Raw genomic sequence first — 20,768 nt, forward strand, 5'->3', positions numbered from 1 at the left:
AATGGTTTGAAAAATTCTTAGACTAAATAACTTCAAAATTTGAAAATTCCACACATCTCTCACAAATCACATTAAACCCCATGATGAATCCTGTGATTAAACAAAGCTTGGTACAACATCTAATTTGATGGGTGATGGGAACTTTAAAAAAAAGCATCAGAAGCATAATTGCATTAAGCAGATTCTTCTGAAATGCAATCATCAGGATGTTGCTAAGCTCTAGGGTGCTTCAAAACCTCTAAATCCGCCTTCATTTCTAATAGTAGCCATTTCACCAATTACACAAGAAGAGATCAAGAACCTTGAATCTAATCATTCACTAAAAGCTGAAACCATCACCCAAGGCTGCTTTCCTTATGCACTACCATGTTTCAATGTACATTCTGTGTAAATCTTTCATTCCATTTAGAAAATGTGATGATCTTAATCTAATGTTTCTTCTTTTAATCTAACTACAAGGAATTTAATCTGTGCATTACTGCTGCAGAGTGTCAAAATAATATCTTCATATTACTTATATCCTGAGAGAGAAAAGCAGAATTTGATGGTTTACAATTTTCTGGCTGAAACCAATTAACTCTTTGTTGAATGGAAAATGTATGGAGTATACAGGGAGAACAGTCACACATGATGGGATGTCTCACTCATCTCTGCCTGCAGAATTACAAGTCACAAGTGGTGCTTATCAGAAGTCCAGCAACAGGGATCTTTGCAACACTGCCTTCTGGTGGTCATAGCCTAAAGGTAAATAGCAGGGCCCTTCCCTATACCTCCATGTACGTCATGCATGATCTGCACAAGGGTCCATCAAAAGAGAAGAAAAGCAAGTAGCAGACAAGTAACTAGTAAAAGAAAATTGCCTTTTAAGGAAAAGAATGCATATTAAGTTGCTTGAAAATAAACAATTTTATGTCAACAACGCGGAAAGCCAGTAACACATTCTTCTTAGAAGCAGCCAGACTTGGAACCTGATCAATAAGTCAGCTGCTTAAAGGAATGACAAGTCAAGCCATGCATATTGCGGTCTTGAGATCCAAACCTGCTGATCTTACTAAGCAGTGTGGTAGGTTGGAACAATGAGGTGGAACTTCTACTCTGGATTGCTTTGCAGGATGGTTGAAAGTTGGCTGATTATGGGAATAGGCTTAATCGTGGTGCTCTCGTGGTTTAATAGCTCTCTGTCATTCAGTGTCTAAGTTCACAAGTGAAGAATGGCAGCTGACTGCATGGTCAATGTGCCAAAAAGACTGTGCCCCGGCAGGAAATTTCAAGAGAGAAAGCAAAAAAAAAGTTCAGCAATATTGTGCCATCAGAATATATAACCAAAATCATTCCTCTTGCAAACCATTTGGACCCCAGCTTAAAGATGCAAACAATCTTTTCCACTACAGCAACAAAAAAATAACTCAGTCACTCAATACCTCATCTTTTACTACTGCACCACTTCATAAGTTATCCCACAAGAAAAGTGCTCACAAAAGCAGCTGAAGCAAATTTAAATGAAAGGAAACAATCTGATGAAAACAAAAATAAAATTACATTGAAAATCCAGTAAAATATGTATGGTTACCAGGGAGTGCTTTTACAGTTATAATGAAATCTCATGGGGCAGACATTAATTATGAGGAGCTCTCACTTAGTTTGCATAGTTTATGATGTAATTCACTGCCTTACAATGTGTCCCAGGTATCCATTATTGTTTTATCTACTGCTTAATGCTGCTGCACTTTGGGTAACACTGCTAATTATAATACACCTTAGCACTCCATCATTCACAGCATATGAAACACATTGGACTTTGACTATTTTATTCCCCTATAAAATAGAGCAATAAAGCACAGGAAATGAAATCACAATGGCCTGTGTGCAATAACAGTCCTCTCAGGATTCAAATTCTGGGATCATGTACACACTGTGTCTACTTATAGATTTGACAGGCTTTCTTCATTAAGCTTCCAGCAAAAAGTTGGAGATTTTCACTGCAAGAGTACAAGGAGGTCAGTTTTAAAAACTAATTCAGATTCCAGCTCATTCTTATGCTGCTGAATTTACATAGGCAAGTTTTAATAAAAGACCTGAATAAATGGCCTTAGAATATAAAATATTTTTCACAGCTTCTTATTGAAATGATTATCCAAAAAAATGTGAATAGCACAAAAACTGGCCCTTTGGTGGATAAAGTTCATCTCTCATTAGGGTTAGATTAGGGTTCCACTCCTGTGTCCTGTTGTAACCCAAACAGTTCGCACATTAGAAATGTTCGCAAACTTTGCAAACTTAGTTCCCACATGGCAGAAGATGCCTGCAGCCCCGCAGCAGCCAGCAAATCCCTCCCAAATGTTTGTTTATATGTATGAGCTGTACACAAGTCGGGCATCTGTAAGCTGGTCAGAACCTGTATACTAATCCTATTTTCTAGCACTTGTTTGTAATCTTCTATTATTTGGTGATTCAAATGCTCATTTAGATATTCCTTAAATGTTGCAAGAGTCTCTGCCACCATTACCCCTCAGGCACTCTGTTCCAGATGTGTACACATTTGACCTCCAGCACATTCCTGACTTCTGCGCTGAATTGCACAGGTGTAGAAAAAAGGATTGAGTTGCTCCATGCACTGCAGCTAGCTGCTGACTCTACAAAAGTGTCAGCTTGCCGGCCATGGTTTCTGGCCGTTAGATAAAGCCAGAAATGTAAAGCATATACTCCTCTCCACCCATGGCTATTTTGAGACATGTTTAAAATTGCAATTGGATGATTTGAAGTAAACGATGAATATTAAATCCCAACTAGTGAGCTAATTCAACATTATTAACAAAAGGTTTTTTCAGTCATTAATAATAGCAAATGCTGAGTCCATTATTATCTTGAATTTTCAACATCTGATTTGCATTAGGAGAAAAAGCTGGCAGTTGTAGTTGTGCGTATTTCATTCATAAGCATTTAGCAAATTTCTTGTGACATTATTTAGGGAAAAATAATTTGATAAAAATTGGAATTGAATGGTCTTCTGTGGTTGATAAGTCTGAATGGCTCAGAATATTAAATGAGTTAAAATGCTATTTGTAACTTGAATATTTAAATAAGTTATTTTAACCCACTCAAGAGCATTCAGAGTTGGGCATATTCAAGTGGTTAGGTTTATTTACACAGAATTTAGACTTTTGCTGTGGACCAGGCAGATAGTATTCTGGATTTGTTGTATCGTATTATTAACGAGATCCAAGAATTATATCACATAGAGAAGGATGTTTAGTGCACAAGTCTGAATAGTAAATTATTACAGAGGGAAATTTTTATGTTGCTTGTTCTGCTATGAAGTAATGTTGATCCATCCAGTATGAATCAGTACTAAGTCACATGACAAACATTACCAGCGATGCATCGAGATATTTTCTTTTTGTTTTAGAAAGCATTACAGAAGTTGACAAAACAATGGAAAAAATGCAAGATCAGGAGCATCAGGAATCCAAAGCAACCGGCAGATCAAAACTCACTCTGTTGTCATCCAGATATATACAAATATTCACACACTACCTATAAAATCGTTATGTTAATTTATGTGGAAGGCACTCCTGGCTTTCAGATCAATGCCATCTGCTACATTTTCTGATACTTATAGCTGTCCATGAAATTCTTTCAAATCAGGTGTCTACCTCCCCCTTCACCATATTCTACCACTTAAGTCACCCATTATCTTTGGAAACTGTGATAGTTTTATGCTGTCATATAGCTATCATGGTATCATTCAGCTCAATGCTGAAAGGTCTGGGTAGAGTGGATGTGGAGAGGATGTTTCCATCAGTAGGAGAGTCTAGGATACGAGGGCACAGTGTCAGAGTAAAGGGCTGTCCTTTAAAACTGAGATGAGGGGGAATTTCTTCCACCAGAGGGTGGTGAATCTGTGGAATTCGTTGCCACAGAAGGCTGTGGAGGCCAAGTCATTGGGTGTATTTAAGGCAGAGACTGATAGTTTCTTAATTGGTAAGGGATTAAAGGTTATGGGAAGAAGGCGGGAGAATGGGGTTGAAAAAAATAAAATCAGCCATGATTGAATGGTGGAGTGTACTCGATGGGCCGAATGGCCTAATTCTGCTCCAATATCCAAAAAGAAAGCCTCAAATATGAAAATGATTTCTGCTTTTTGTAAAATATTTACCAAAAGCAAAAGCTCTGGTGCTGGATATTTGAAAGTGAAAATACAGGAAATATTCAGCTAACAATCTGGGAAAAACAGTAGATATTTGAAAGGTATTTTCATGCACTTTGCAGTGTCCAGTTAAGGTAGTTTTCCCTCTCTTCCAGTCTCTGCTACATACAAGTTATCTAGAGTCAGTCAGGTTCGCATTTACTCTGTGGATTTCTGCCCACAAAACAGAGTCTTGGCAAAAATGGAAAACTGAAGTTAGTGTTCCACTGCCCAGTGCACTTGATGCACAATTGCGATGTATAACCTTCACAACTAAATTTCATAGCATGTTGTAGAAATTAACAATAGATCTGAAAGAGAATCAAACAATACTCAGAAAATTTCAGTTTCTCAGCTCCTTTGCAATGTAACATTCACTTAACAAGGTCCATTCCTACATGTTGTCTATTTCATAGAGCTATCACCCGATGTCACATTGGATGAAGGTCATCTTTTGCAAATTGTTATTGTTGGAAAAAAATCACTACAATTGCCTGTGGAAACCCTGATGGAAAACACACGTCAAAATTCCTAATGGTTCTTTTACTATTCACAGAGTTACAACTGTACATGTAACCTCATGAAGCATCAGGCTGAATGACGTTAAGTAAAATGGATTCACATTAAGGAGTCAGGCTCGGTCAGTCCAGACAGCTAACTGACCCTTGATAATGGAAAGGTTTTTATGTGCCCAAGAATGACCCTACTTGATTTGTGAAAGGCCGACTTCCTGTGAAATTAACACGCACATTCTAGCCAGTTGTGATTTATTTGACATTAATATGGTTGGGTTTAATGATTAACCCCAGCTCTTGACATACAAGGAATCACTCTTGTTTTTCAAAGAAACACAACATCAATACCATGTGTCTTGTGCCAATATTATTCATTTCAGGTAGGGGAAGAACAATAACACTGTATGACATTGTTTCTGGCTGTGCTGCTGCTAGGTTTTTTCCTTCTCTTGTTCATCCTAATCCCCAAATGCACCACTCTGCGTGTTCATTCTCCTCCTACATGTTCGTGTGTTAAAATAAAGCTCTGTGGCACTCTTATGCAAATGCGGTCTCTCCCATGACCACAACGATGTGGAGCTCTGCACTATCTTCAGCCTGACCTTTCTCTTCTAACTTACAACCTTTTAAAACAGGCAGCTACTTGATTTAACTCATTAAATCTAAGAATCAGATCTACAAAGAAATATGCAATCTTGGGCTTGTGCCAATTTTCACAAACAACATCAATTTGGCTGATAAATCAGACCAGAACTATTTGATGTAATCACTGTTCTGCATCAATCCTCTCTCTTCATTTACTGCATCTTTTTCAAGCAGAGGTTAAGAATAAAGAGGTGTATTGTGGTTCCCTCTTTTCATTCTGGGTCGCTGTAATCTTTTAAGAAGCTGAAATAAGCACCTGAGTGAATAGAAGGATATGCTAATAGATGAAGTTGGATGGCAGAAAGCTCATATGGAGCAAAATTATTGACATTGAACACTTGGGCTAAATGGCCTGCTCTTGTGGTGCACGTTCAATTTGACTCCGTTATTTTATAACTCATCAAAATAAAAGAGGTTGGACAAGCTGGGGCTGCTTTGTCTAGAGCGGCGGAGGCAGAGGGAAGATTTGATAGAAGTTTATAAAATTATGCGAGGCAGAGATAGAATAGACAGCCAGTATGTTTTTCCCTAGGAGAGAAATGTCTAGTACCAGAGGGCATGTATTTAAGGTGAGAGGGGGAAAGTACAAAGTGTGCAAGGCAAGGGTTTTTACACAGATTGGTGGGGGCCTGGAGTGCACTGCCGGGGTGGTGGAAGAGGCAGATAGCATAGAGGTGTTTAAGAGACTCTTAGGTAGGCACATGAATATGTAGAGAAGGGAGGGATATGGTCAATGTGTGGGGAAGAGAGATTAATTAGAAGTCATTGGATTAATTAGCTCAGCACAACATTGTGGCTTGAAGGACCTGTCCTGTGCTGTACTGTTCTCTGTTGTATATAAACATAGGAAAGCTACCAGAGAAGACAATGTAGCCAATGGGAACTCAGCTCTTGGAGAAGGAAGGAAAATCTCCATTCAGTTTATTTGAACCACTGGTTTTGTTTTTAATTAACTCTGAATATTGTTACATTAACAGCATGCTGCCTTTCTACTCTGAGAAACAAGTCTACGATTTTGAAAGAACAAAGTGAAAGCACATGTTCGAAATGAAGTTTGAAATTGCTGGAAATACACAGCAAGTCAACCTGGAGAGGAAAGACAAAAGGTAGGTTAGTGTTTCAGGTGTGACCACTTGCTGAAACATCCCTCATTCGATGAAGTGTTCCATTCATATCTTTCTCTTGACATGCTGATTGATCAGATAAGCATTTCCAGAACTTTCTGCTTTAACCTCAGAATTTTAAGCATTGTTTTTCAAAATCATGACTTGGAGCAGGAAATGAAATGGGAGAGCACTGTGTAGGTTCTACCTCATTACTTCCCCACAGTTTTACAGAAGGAGCAGGAAATCTCAGCAGCACTGCATGCTCCCATGCTGCTTCATTTCAGACGACAATAATAAATATTAAGAGAAATAACACATATATCATGATAATTGCTGGATGAAATGGAGTGTATGCATAACACTAAAGGCAACATCAGAAAAGGCTCTTTACAAAACTGAACGAAGTATCTTACTTGAACTTGGACTCTACTTCACTAACTGCTTTCTGGTATTCTTCGGTGGTCAGCTTGTAGAACTCGGCACTCTGCAGAGAGGCAAAATAAAAGAGAGTAAACAAAAATTACATTGAACTGTAACCCTGCTTCCTTCAAGGGACTAGGCCTACCCTACCCCTCACCACAGCAGGTCTTAGGATACAAATGATTGCCACAGACGAGGTCTGTTGTATTAGATAAAAATCAATGGTGATGTGATTAGACAAGAGCACAGTGAAATGGGTGGATGGGTCATTGCTTGCAGTGATGAATGGTTCATAATTGGCCTTGTGGTCTGACGCACTGACGCACAGTAATCTCATTTGGGCCCAGATTTATCTTTCTTTATCAGATCGATAAAGATGAACACAACAGCTGTAAGAATCAATAGCAATTTTTGACCATTTCAGCCTGAAGGCTCATTTTTATTTAGGAATGATATTTTGAGTAGTTTATTTGCTGGTTTGATTGTTGTTCAATGGCTCAGTCAGAGCTTCAGTACAAAGAAAGGTTTTTCTAATTTGATTGTAAGCCAACTGATCAAAAAGTCATTTGTCAGCAGAGATAGGATTCATCATTTGTTTCTGGTTTTCCTCTTCCACCATCATTTACTCATTACACAACCAGTCTGACGTTTGAAGACATTTATTGCCACCCACTTTTAATGTAGTAGAAAAGGGAAATACAGAACCAGACACAGCCCCTCAGGCAGACGTGACCCTGCGTAATTTATCTGCTTGAGAAGGGAAAGCAACAGTGTTTGAAATCTGTTGTACTGGGCTTAATTCAATACAAACAAAAATCATTTCAGAAGTGTATGCATCATGCTCATTTCTTTGGTAAATCAAGCTTTATTGAAATTAAGGTGATATTTCACAGTATAATGTTGCAAACATATTTTCAGTGCACACAGAATTTTAAAAAAATCTTATTCAGGATATGGTTTATATAAAAAAAGACAACCATTCGAATCAATTCTCTGGGTTCCCCAAGAGGTTATGTCAAACCAGTACTTGCATGAGCTTTGTAGAGATTACATACCCCAAACTAAACTAAATGATCTTCATATTTCTGTAACAACGTTTGCAGAAGCCGGTGACATACAAAATAGTCCCTGCATTTGCCTGTGTTTTCCATCATTATGTTTTTCATTGTAATTTGCCATATCTGCATTGTGTTATGTTGCTGTGATAAAATAAGATTTTATCTATGTTACTGAACTCCAATAAGTATCTGAGGATGTTCACCAATGAACAACTGGCAATTAACAATAACAGCAGAATGGCAGCACACATGACAAGAAGGAATAAGGGGACATATGGCAAGGTGAGTAACCTTCAAGAAGTTGAGACGATAGCCAAGTAGGTAAAGTGTCCAAATTTTAGCCATGGCACGGGCTGACATATACTTAATTAGTATGTAGATCAAATCACAAAATAGTCTAATCATACCAAGGTGGAGCAATCCCATTAAGAATAGATAGAATGACCTAAACGTGTTCTGCTCTGCTGGATGTTTTTTTTAAAAACAACAGGCACTGGGACCCAGATCATAAAAAGCTCATCAATAGTGTTACTTTCCAAGCAAGCTAGATACATCTACTAAACACCATTAGCTGCTTGTACACATTATTTTAAAGCAGATGGTTATATGAAAAGTTTTACACTTTCCCCTTTCTGTGACAATATTTCAAGAACACAAGAAAAAAAGAGCAGGGAGTGGGTCACTAGGCCTGTCAAGTCTGCTCCACCATTCAATACAATTATGGCTGATCAATGCTGGCATCAGCTGCTCTTCCGTACCAGTTCCCCATAACCCTTAACTCCCTCATAATATTTACCTTTCTTCACCTTAAACATATTTAATGATCCAGCCTCCACCACACTCTGGAGCAGAGAATTATTGAGCAATGACAATTACATCAGGTTTAGTGGGGTCCTGATCTCAGTCCGCTTCAATCTCACCAAAATTGTGGGCCTGCAGAGATCTTATTGTTAATCTCTTTGTAGAAATCCCTTTCAATGGTGCATTCTAAATTTTTCTCCACAGTCATTACAACTTTGAGAGCAAAGAATAATTGTGCAGATTATTAATAAGAATAGGTTTTTCTAACAGTTATGATTTGGATGTCACAAGTAGTGTGGTTTTTATTCATGTGAACTATTATTTGAATATTAAGAGATGCTGAAATGGAAAAAAAAGGGTGTGAAATATCATGATGCCTACTTTGAGCACACTGTTTAATAAAATAAAGCAACAGAATTTATTTGATTTTCAGGTTTAACATTGTGCATTGTGAACACACTATATATGACAATCTATAGACATATCAGAATGGCTTATTTATCACAAATGAACAAGTGTTTAAGAAATAATTATTTATGAAGGTGCATTCTTAGAAGAAAGAATGAACAGGGGCAAACTGAAGTTAGGTGAGGATATCATCAACTGAGGTTTAGCCAGTGAGACAGATACAAGCGTGAAATTAGAAACATGCTTCATAGAAGCTTACAGCGGCAAATTCTCTGACTGATGCTGCAACTTTTCATACTCCCTATTCATTGAGCCGACACATACATGATCTTATTTTCCTACTCATTCTAGCTTCCCATAGCCACCACTATTTCTTTTGTCTTATAAAATGACGGCATGGTATAGCATTGCAAGGGATTCCTATATTCTACCACATGCTGGTTCTTTTGTAGAGCAAAGAAATTTCCTGAATTCCAACCCAACCCACCCCCCTCCCCACCCCCAAACATTATTCAGTTCCCGTCTGAAGTTTCCCACTGAATGTGCATCCACAATCCTGTCAGGGATGGTATTTCAAATTCTGAACATTCGTTCATAAAGAGATCTTTCCTCGTATAATCTCTGGTTCCTTTTTCCAATCACCCCAAATCTGATGCACTTTGCTCAAGTGCAATTAACTACCAAATTATTAAAAGAAAACATTTTACATTTATGAATTGAGCAACACAAGTAATAAGGTGTTGTCCATCAAATCCTTTAAATGGCAGCCTGCACAACAGATACTAACAGGCTTAACCTAGTGAGGGTGCAATGGAGAGGAGGCTGATCTGTATCCATTGTGCAGCTCAGGAGTATGGTGATCCTAAGAGGGTGGGAAAGTGATCTTTTGCATAAGGTTCCCAATGCTGGAAGATAGATTAAATACTAGAATTAAACTAAACTAGTAGAAGTAAAGAGCACCATTTGAAGCAATGTTATCACTTCAATGATTCAATACTCCCTTATTCAAACATGTAGTTTGCGATAACCTTTTAACAGGACAATTGCATTGTTTCACCATCTCGAAATGTTGCTGACAATAAACCCCAAACTGCTTCTGACGCTTTTACGTGGAATTACCAACTGCTCCAGAGATCCCTTCAAGTAAGTTAACAAATCATTTATCAATTACATCCATTTCTGAACATTTCTGTAGTCCAGTGAGGTTGCAGATTCATAAGCGAAACAAGGTGCAGCAGTCACAATTTGGCTCCCTGCTGACACAAACCATTGTGATTTTCTTTTAAAATGGAAAACTTGTTCTGGTGTAAGCTTCAAGAAGAATGTGCACAACTTGCAATGTCTGTAAAGTAATAAAACGCTTCAAGGTTTACAGGGGTGATAAAGGAAATGATGCATCATTGTGGAAGAAAGAGAGGTAACAAAAATGTGGTTCAAAACGGTTTTGAAAAGGCTTTTAAAGGAGGAAAAAAATTGAGTCCACAGTGTGGGATCAGAGAATAGAGCTCAAGTGTCTGATTGGTCCAGCATCAATGGTTGTATAAAGAGAGGGACTTCTGAATTGATAAATGGCCAGAATCAGGGAACGAGAGGGCACAGGAGTGGAAGGATGATTACAAAAAGATTCAAATATCAAATGGTATTTTAAATTCAGTGTTTGAGGAAGTGGAATGCACTGTGTGCAGAGGTTGTGGAGGCAGATACATTAGGGACATTTAAGAGACTATGAGATATACACATGAATGATAGAGAAATGGGTGGCTATGTGGGAGGGAAGGGTTAGACAGATCTTAGAGCAGGATACAATGTGGGCACAACATTGTGGGCACAACATTGTGGGCCGAAGAGCCTGTACTGTGTTGTAGTGTTCTATGTTCTAAGTAAAAACAAGTGTAGACCAACAGTCTTTCAAGATGAACAGCGATTTATTTGCATTTCTTCCAGTGTTCTGCAGTGTTCACAACATGGTCTCTATATTGGAGAAATGAAACGCAGATTGGGTGATCACTTTGAGAAGAACCTGCGTTCAATCCACAAGGGCAACACTGAGCCCTCTGTTACCTGCCATCTTAAATCTCCACCCCATCCCACTCTGACCTATCTGCCTAAGGCCTCCTGCACTGTAATAATGGGATCCAATGCAAGGCTTGGGGAACAGCACGGGGTCTTCCATTTGGGCATATTGTAGACTGCCAAACTCAATTATCAATTTCGCCAACTTCAGGATAACTCGTTCTTTCTGTTTGTAGTAAAAGTGCACATTTCTGCCAGTCATCTAGCTGTGATCTAGACTTGGTTTTTTTCTCTCTACTTTACTGCAGCCTGACCAACTGGACATGTCCCACAGCCGTCCTATTAGCACAGACTAAGGAGCAGAATGCACTTTAACAGCCACATTAACTCATTTGGTCTCACCCTATCAGATATATTCCCTTTATTCTACCACCCCTGCCCCCCACCCCTCCCCCCACTTTTCTTCTACTTAAAGCTGACACATTTTCTTTCCTCCCAAGTTCTGACGAAGGACCTCTGAGCTGAAGCATTAACTGTTTCTCTCTCCACAGACACTGCCTGACTGCTGACTCTTTCCAGTATTTTCTGTTTCTTTTATTTCAGATTTTCAGCATTAGTGATTTCTTTTTATTCCTGCACAGCAACAACGGTTGGCAATGATGGATGTTGGCAGGATATGGTAGCTGCACTTCAGATAAAATGTTCATTTGAGAGGAGAATCAGTGATCTGGTAAATAGGACAGTAAAGAAATTAAACTGATCAGCAAACATAACATGGATTAAATCTGTGTTAGCAGTGGGAAATGAGGTTTGGGCAGATACTGCAGAGATCAAAGATGTTAGCCCTTTGCAACTGTTGCATTGTTGGATTTGGATCCAAGCTCTGGGTTGACAGGAAGAGCACATTTCCTGGAGCTTTAACACAATCTACATAAATGACTGGTGAGAAATGGCGAGGCAGCTTTTCACTGTCTGATATAGTGCAGTCTGGGCTCAAAAAGGCTGTGATTTCTGCATTCCCCGTAACGACACTAGTGTGAAAAACCCTCTGCATCAATGGCAGTCATCCTCAAGATGGCTCCTTAAAGACAAGGATGTAGCTTAATTTGTAGTTTATTTATTAAATTGTTTAAATTGATGAGTGACAAGCTACTTTTAGTAATAGCCTCCATTGTCTCTAAAAGGGCAGGCTCCCTGTCTCACTTCCAGTAAAAGGTGGGCAGAATTTTTTCCCAAATATGTAGTAGAAAGAGCAAAACAAATTGTTATCTAATTGCCAACTTCACCCCTCTCTCTGCCAACTATCTGAACACAATCTTGGTGTCATATTTGACCCAGAGTTGCATTTCACACCACACCATCACTAACTATAGATTTAATTCTTTTAATATACTCCTAGCAGGCTTCCTTTGCTCTCCCCTGAAGTTATCCAATTCTTTGCTGTACATGTCCTTACTTACACCACGGGCTTCACCCATTATTCATCTGCTTGCTGACAAATGCTGGCTTCGATTTAAGTCATGCCTCAATATTAAAATACTTACCTGTTTTTTCAAACCCTGTCATATTTTTGCCTGATCAATATCTCTAAACTGCACCCCATATACCTCCTACTTCAATTCTAGCCTTGGGTTTCATGAAAATCATATCACTCTATTTTTGGTGGCAGCATCGTTGGTTCCTGAGATCCTAAACTCTGCTTGATGAAGTTCCTGCAAGGAATCTTTGGGTGACTTTGCTAAGTTAAAACTCCAACAGAATGTGGTACTGGTATCCTTAATGTGCTTTTTGAAGGACATAAAAGACAAAATTCTTCACTGAAATCAGCAGAATTTAAAAAAATCAAGAACTTCCACAATAAGAGCGGTTATGGTATTACTTGAACACTTTCCTACATCAAACTGAACAGAATGTAAATTCCCTTTACTGGCCATGGGCTATCACACCATAACTGTATAATCAATTGTGGGTGCAAAAGGGGAAAAAACTGGGATGGAAAGAAAGAAAACATTTAAAAATGTTAAATTATCACCACCAGTTGACCCACCAATAATATTATTACTCTTTGGCAGTTTCTTGGAATTAAGGATGACTTGATTCCACTCTGGCTTTGTGGAGTCTGAGTGGTAAATGAGGGCATGTGGGAATGATAGACTTTTTCGCAAATGGGGCAGAAGGTGCCTGACAGGGTTGGTAATAATGCAAGGTGGTCTTCTCCTTCTGTCACTTGTACAGAGCTTCTCTGTGCATCCAATGCATGGATTTAAGGTCCTCAATACCATTCCAAATGTTTCTTCTACAGACTGAGCACTCATGGGCCAGATTCTAACCACGCGGGAATCCGGTTTTCCATAGCACCACACTTAAGTACTCACTTGCTGTCTGTATTAGGTTGGGACTTTATGATTTTGGCTTCCTCTACATCTCCCCTTCTTCCTGCTCGTCTTCCTTACCCCATCCCAATCGCTCTTTCCCATGGGGGAAGAATGAAAGAAGGGGAAGGTAAGAAAGAATTCTTCACTGCAGTCTGCATTAAATTATTAAAATGTCATCTGACAGGAGATGTTTGTAATAATCTTTCTTCAGAAAGAGCACACAGAGCTGCCACTAATCCGGTGTCAGTCAGTGACCTGAATACAAAACTGGTTTGTGTGTTTACTCAGTCACCAAAAGACAGAGCAGAAAATGAAAGTCCTAACAGTGCAGATACTGAAACAATCAAAAAGCAAATTAATCACATAGATGAAGGCCTGCGTGCCCATGATCTTGGAAGAGATGGGAAGAGAAAATGCCACTTATTAATGTTGACAACAGCAAATACTCATTTAATTTAGACAACTTCAGAATTTATATGACACTTCTATGATAATGTGGCTGATAAATTTCTCAAATCAACCATTCTCATTTATGAATTTTAGTGTCCATCATTGCTGCAGCTAATTCTGTCCATCACAAAAACAAAGCATGGCAAGTTCCTATTAACTCTTGCACTGCTTTTGTATGTCACTCCTATTAAGATGGAAAGGATACCTTATTGAAAAAATACATAAACCTATTTTGTTCACATCATGTTTACATCAGTGTAGTCTTCATGCATGAGAAACTCAATAAATTATCAAGAGCATTCAATGGAATGTCACTCAAAACCTCCTCTTCCAATAGAACTGATGTGCTGTTGTTATACTGAATTAATACATAGTTCTTATGAAAAAAATGATACAGTTCTAAAAAGAGTATATATATTGGAAAGGTGAGAGAGAGAAGAGGAAGATTGTGGTCATTCAATCCCAAGGTTAAATGTTTACGAGAGTATCTCTGGACGTTCACTTTAAAAGGGATTACAGGATCTAATGTAGCAATGAAAATATAACAACTTTGGCTTAATGCTGCATCTTAAGTATAGCACCTCCACCATATAGCATTGAAATATGATAAGGTTGTGTGGTCAAGTCCTAGAATGAATCTTAGAGCCATACTTTAGAAGCAGAGGCTGAAAACTATTGTATAAACCAAATGCACTTCAACTGAAAGATCATGGGTCATAAAATGCAGGACAAAAGAAAGATTTTCAAGGAATAAATCAGATTTTTGATTAAACAAACCTGTTGTGGTATTTTTAACGGTCTTTCACACGTGAATGTGTGCCACTTATTTGCTACTTAGGAGCATTGTTGGAGTAACTCCACACAGACTACAGTAGTTCAAGTTGGCTCACTGTCACCTGATCATTGGCATTTAGGGAGGGCAGTTAATGCAAACATTGTTAATGATGCCCACATCCCATGAATTAATTGAAAACTTCCCTGTCACTCTATAACAACGATCAAATGTTAAGGAATATTCCACCTTTTATCAGCTAAAGACAAATGCTAAAACTCAACAGCAGACTGGAAAGTTTGCACCTTAAACAATATGTCAGGTCTCTCACCAAGCAGCAGATTGAAGTACAAGAGGGAATGCAGAAGTCAGTGACGGAGCCAGTAGGGGATTGGGAATAAGAGCGGGATAATTGTACTCCAGTGGCCCACTTTGACTACAGTGGTACTTGTGGTTTTGGTGGTGGTACGATGATTAAATTACCAGACTAGTAATCACAAGGCTTGGAAGTACAATCCCCAGACCCAAACTCAAATCCAATAATGAAAACAGCCATAGAATTTAAATTACTGGATTGCCGTAAAAAAGAACGCTTCTGACTCACTAATGTCTTTCAGGGGAAGAAATCTGCCATCCTTATGCCATCTACTCTCTATACAAGTCCATGCCCACCAATGTGGTCAGCTTGTAAAATATCCTCTGAAATCATCTAGCAAGCCATTCAGAACGACTCTTTCCTTTTACTTAGGGAAATACCTGCTCTGCCTTCAAACTGTTCTTCGTATTATGACATGCAAAGATTGAGTGGAGTGCAACTTGGCTGATAATTGGGGTTAGGAGGTGGAGCAATGAGCAACAACTTGACAAATCAGCTTTGAAGAGAGATGTCTCAGAAGAAATTTAGTAATGTACACAAACTACTGAATGGAACAAAATACATGAAACAATATTTTCAGATATCCCCAGACAGCCGTGATCAGGAACATGAAGTGCAAGTTTAAAACAGATGCCAAGAAATATCAAGTTAGTTCAGTTCAGGGCCTTCAACATATTTTAGTTATGTGAATAAAGTGGAGTCGACCAAGCCTGTGTGAATTTCTGACACTGAAAATTTATAGTCAATTACCAATTTAAATTTCAAATCAGCTAGAAATGTTATATTCCCTCCAATTCAAGAAATGCATTTCAGCTTTAAACAGCACACATGAAATTGTTCAGTGTATATAGATATCCTACTGGCTATGAATCCATTTTCTTTTTAGAAAAAGAAAGCATGTTTGTTTCTCACAATTAAGCTTTAGTATTTATCATGGCCAGTGAATTTTTGGTTATATGTAATTCTGGAACTCTTGACCAAGTTGTACAATGAGACCATCTTCACCAGAAGGACTGTAGCTGTTCATGAAGGTGGCTCAGCACCATCTCCTCAGGAACAATTACTGTTCGGTAATAAACACTCTCCTTGCCAGTGTCACTGACGTTCCAAAAATTAATTTGCTGTATCTTTTAAAGCATGAAATTGCAGTTAATTCTTTCAGTTCATCATTAATACTGTCAACATTACTAGTGTTTTATGATGCAAATTAGATGGTTGGTTCTTTGAGGTTGAATTCTCATTTGTCGGTGTTAATATATACATGCCTTGTTTTTGTAAAGTAGACTGAATTTGGATTTCTTTCTGAAAAAAGCTGACTCCATCTTTCTGCCCCAATGTTCCTAAACCAAACGAGCTGTAGTTTGGACACATCTGAGATAACAGATGGTTAGCAGTGGGGCACGGAGCAATAAATGAATTAAAGGTTTTGTTGGCATCAAAAATCATGAGATCAAATTACTAGCATACTGCTTGTATCCTATATATAATATTTCGGTTTTGTTTTGGGAATATTATTCACTAAACCCCAGCTATGAATTTTGCAAATTAGAGAATAGAAATAAAATACAAACATCCCAAAAGCCTTTAATGGTGGGCACCGTTCTGTTACAAAGTTTTTTTTAAACAATTCTTTCTTCAAACTTTTAGATTTATTCGAAAGAGCCGATATCTTGATTTTTGAATGGGATTTCTTTCTACAATTGCGTATTAGCATCTGACAGAATTAAACTACTTGTGTTGAATAGTTCTCCAATTCTGTTGGCATTGAATATTCTATATCAATATTGCAGTAATAACATCTCTGTTGTGTTGCAAGGAAGCTAAACAAAACTGTCTTTACAGCGACATATACATTAGAGACCCACATAGTCGTGTGGGTGTAAACGTGAAAATGTTCATTAAAATGAAAAATCTTCTGTGCTCAAGAAATCAGCATGAAGTGGAGCTTGAAATAAAAAAATATTCTGGAAACAGTCAGTGGATCAGGCAGCATCTGGAAAGAGAAACACAGTTAATGCTTCAGGTTGAAGATCCTTCATCAGAAATGGGATGTGGAAACCAGTTCTGATGAACAGTGCTCAACCTGAAGTGTGAACTATTTCTCTTCCCCCAGATGCTGCCTGTCCTGCTAAGTGTTTCCAGAATTTTCTGTTTTCATTTTGGATTTCCTGCATCTGCGGGTTTGTTTTGATTTTAAATTCATGAAGTGGAGTTTTGTTGTATGCAGTTTAAGTGTGCTACCATCAGGCAGGAGGTACAGAAGCCTGAAGTCCTACACCACCAGGTTCAAGAACAACTACTTCCCTTTAGCCATTCGGTTCTTAAACCAACTGGCAAAACCCTAAGTGCAGAGCATATTTTGCTAACATACCAAAACCTTAACCCAAGTAGCGTGTGCCAAACATAATGAAGTGTCTACAAAATCTACTCTGAAGGTTTTTATTCCCCATTTTATTACACTGGTTAAATAAATCATTCAGAATATATACAGCACAATAGTAAGGGGATAACCAATTCACTACAGAGCAGAGATAAAACTGGATTCCTAGTTGACATTGAACTGATAATAAAAGATGGGGTTCAAGAATTATATCAGCCAACCTCCTCTCCAATCCTAAATGGAAAAGATAGATATTCATCAACTCTTGCCGTATAATATTGTGTCTGTGTGTACATGTCATGTGAGGACTGGACATTTTTTGTGAACTCTAAGGATCTGTCATTGCTCCATTCCAATTTCTAATACCCAAAATGTCAGTAGGCAACATTATTGAGAAACATGCCCCCAGTTCCACAAAGACACCTCAACACCCAGCTTTATTTTACCACTGTTTCACTTGTCACTCACCTAATTCTAAAGCGTCAGACCACTTGCATGACATTCAATACCAATGAGCATTCAATTCCTCCAAAGACACACATGGAAAATTTATATGGCAAACTGCATTTTCCCAGTCATTGATTCTATCACCGGTCTCTGGTAACTGCCTGAAAATGAGTCTTCCTTAAAACCTATGCCTTCGACCAATCTATTTTTTTGATAATGCTCCTGTTAAATGCCTGGGCATGTATATGCCATGCTAAAGGTACAACATAAATAGAAGACATGCATGGGATAGGAGTATTACCAACAAAGCCAGCAATTATTGGCCATTTATCATTGCCCTTTAATGTTTTGTTATTTCAGACAACAATTGAGAACAATTGAGACAACACATTGCCTGGAGTCACTTTTAGGCCAGAATAGGTAAGGACGGCAGGTTTTATTCCTTGAAGGATTAACTTATTCCCAGTGTTGCTGGATAGGCAGTACCACAGATTTGGCAGCAGCTGAGACACGCTACTGCATTGCATCTTGTAGATGGTGTACACTGCAGACATGGTACACCAGCAAAAGGAAGGAATTAATGTTTAAGGTGCTTGATGGGTGTGCTAGTCAATCTGGTTTCTTTGTTCTGCATGGTGTTGAGCTTCTTCTGTGTTGTTGGAGCTGGAGCTATCTGGGCAAGTGAATGACATTCTATCACACTTCTGACTTGCAGCATGCAGATGTTGCAACTGTGGAGCAAATGTTACCTGCCAGTTATTAGCCCATGCCTGAATGTTTTTTAAGGTTTGCTGCCTCATTGTCTGAGGAGTTGCAAATGAAACTAAACATTGGGCTACCATTTCATGAACACAGTATGCAGAATTTATCACTTGAGTCAGATGAACGTTTTCAATATAATCAAATGATAGCTTTAATCTTGTACCAGCTTTAAAAATAAACATATCATAGCTATTAAACCCCTTCAGAGTGACAGTAATTGGCATATCTGATTCTCGACTTTTACCAGTTGCAATTTTCTCTCTTTAATAAGGGGTTATCTTCCAAACAGCCACACAGTGAGTTTTTCTTCAAGCTTCCAACTCCAAAGGGATTCCCACTAAACATTAATGTATCTTCCTCGGTGCTAACTGACCTGGGTTGCAGTGCTTGGAATTTATTTTTATTGCAGATTTCCTGCATGTTTCTTTGCCCTTATTTAATTGCAACACTTTTGAATCAATACATATAGCATTTATTTTTTGTTGCAACTGACTGAATACGTTATTGCAACCAAGCAAGATTTTAATACTTTCAATGGACACCTCCTTTTAACCTTCATTTTCAGACCAGCAGCATCAGCTATTGGTTGCTATCATCATGTTGCATCCATTGGGATTCAATACCATATCCAAGAGTTTCAGGTAATCAACGTTTCCTGTCTGTGTCAATTCAGATGCAAGTCATTCACTGTATTACTATTTCAGTTTTTTTCTCTCCACAGCTGCTTTCTGACTTGCCAAGTATTTTCCGCATGCATTTTATTTCAGATTTCTCGCAACTGCAATGGTTTGCATTTCACAGCCTCTCTCTTTTGCCCTCACTCATAGAGTCAGAGTAATACAGCATGGAAGCAGGCCCTTCAGCCCAACTCATCCATGGTGTCCACCAAGCTAGGCCCATTTGTCCACGATTGGCCCATATCCCTCTAACCGTCTCCTATACATATACTTATCTAAATGTCTTTTGAATTTTCCTCTATTTATATGACTTTCAGACAGATCGACTATCATAGCAAGCATTCACACCTTCTCTTGGCTGGCACTGGCAGCATTTGTGTCACCTGGATCCTCTCTGTCTCCACCTCTATCCTTCCCTCTTCTCTGCAACTTATAACACACTCATTTTATCACTTTTCCTGTTCTAATGAAAGATCAGCAAACATGAATGTGAACTCTGGAGCAAAAAAGATAAACTGCTGGAGGAACTCAGCGGGTCAGGCAGTGAAGGCAAAGAGATAGTTGACGTTCTGGGTCAAGACCCTGCCTCAGGACTCTACAGATGCTGCTTGACCCAGCAGTTTACAGTTTGCTCCAGATTTCGGCATCTACAGCCTCTCATGTCTTCCTAAATGTGAACCCTGTCTTTCCCTTTCCACTGAGGCTACCCAGGCTGCTGAATATCTCCAACATTTTGTTTTTATTTCAGATTTCCAGGATCTGTATGTTTTTGCTTTTTGACTTCCCCATATTGTTTCCTCTGTGTCATAACACACTGCAAAAAGATTTCCTGATTTTAATTCCTTGAAGTGTTTTAACTGAATATGCTTATAGCTTATATTAAACTTCTGCAGTTTTAAGTACTATTTCTGGCACAATGATGTGAAAGCAATTTACCTCTACACAACTCATCTCTGACCCAGTGCTGCCCTTCACCTAAACTAAACCAAAAATTTGAATCATAGAATAACAAAATGGTTACAGTACAGGAGGAGGCCATTCAGTCCATCATTCCCACACTGGCTCTCAATCAGAGCAACTCTCGTTCCACACATCGGCCCACTTTCCAGAGCTTTATAATTTTTTATCCACCACATATTTATCCAATTCCCCCTTGAAGGCCACGATGGAGCCTGCCTCCACCACATCTACAGGCAGTGCAAAACACATTTCAACCATCTGCTGCATAAACGTTTTCTTCATGTCACTCCAAATTCTTTTCCCTTTTGTTTTATACCTGTGACCTCTAGTCCTTGCCCTCTCCACCAAAAGGAACAGCCTCCCACTATTCACTCTGTCCAAACCCCTCGTCATTTTATATCAAATTTCCCCCCAGCC

At 38.6% G+C, this 20,768-nt stretch overlaps 1 protein-coding gene across 1 annotated transcript in view; it reads right to left on the reverse strand.

Annotated features, from left to right (window-relative positions):
* Positions 1-20,768, reverse strand: part of chchd3a (coiled-coil-helix-coiled-coil-helix domain containing 3a) — a 234,943-nt gene that overhangs the window by 36,814 nt on the left and 177,361 nt on the right. The window contains exon 6 of the mRNA XM_052034229.1: positions 6,866-6,936. Coding sequence (XP_051890189.1) covers positions 6,866-6,936 — 71 coding nt within the window. The remainder of the gene's footprint in view (positions 1-6,865; positions 6,937-20,768) is intronic.

The sequence above is a fragment of the Pristis pectinata genome, chromosome 19 (assembly GCF_009764475.1).
Source record: "Pristis pectinata isolate sPriPec2 chromosome 19, sPriPec2.1.pri, whole genome shotgun sequence".
In the NCBI taxonomy this organism is placed as follows: Eukaryota; Metazoa; Chordata; class Chondrichthyes; order Rhinopristiformes; family Pristidae; genus Pristis; species Pristis pectinata.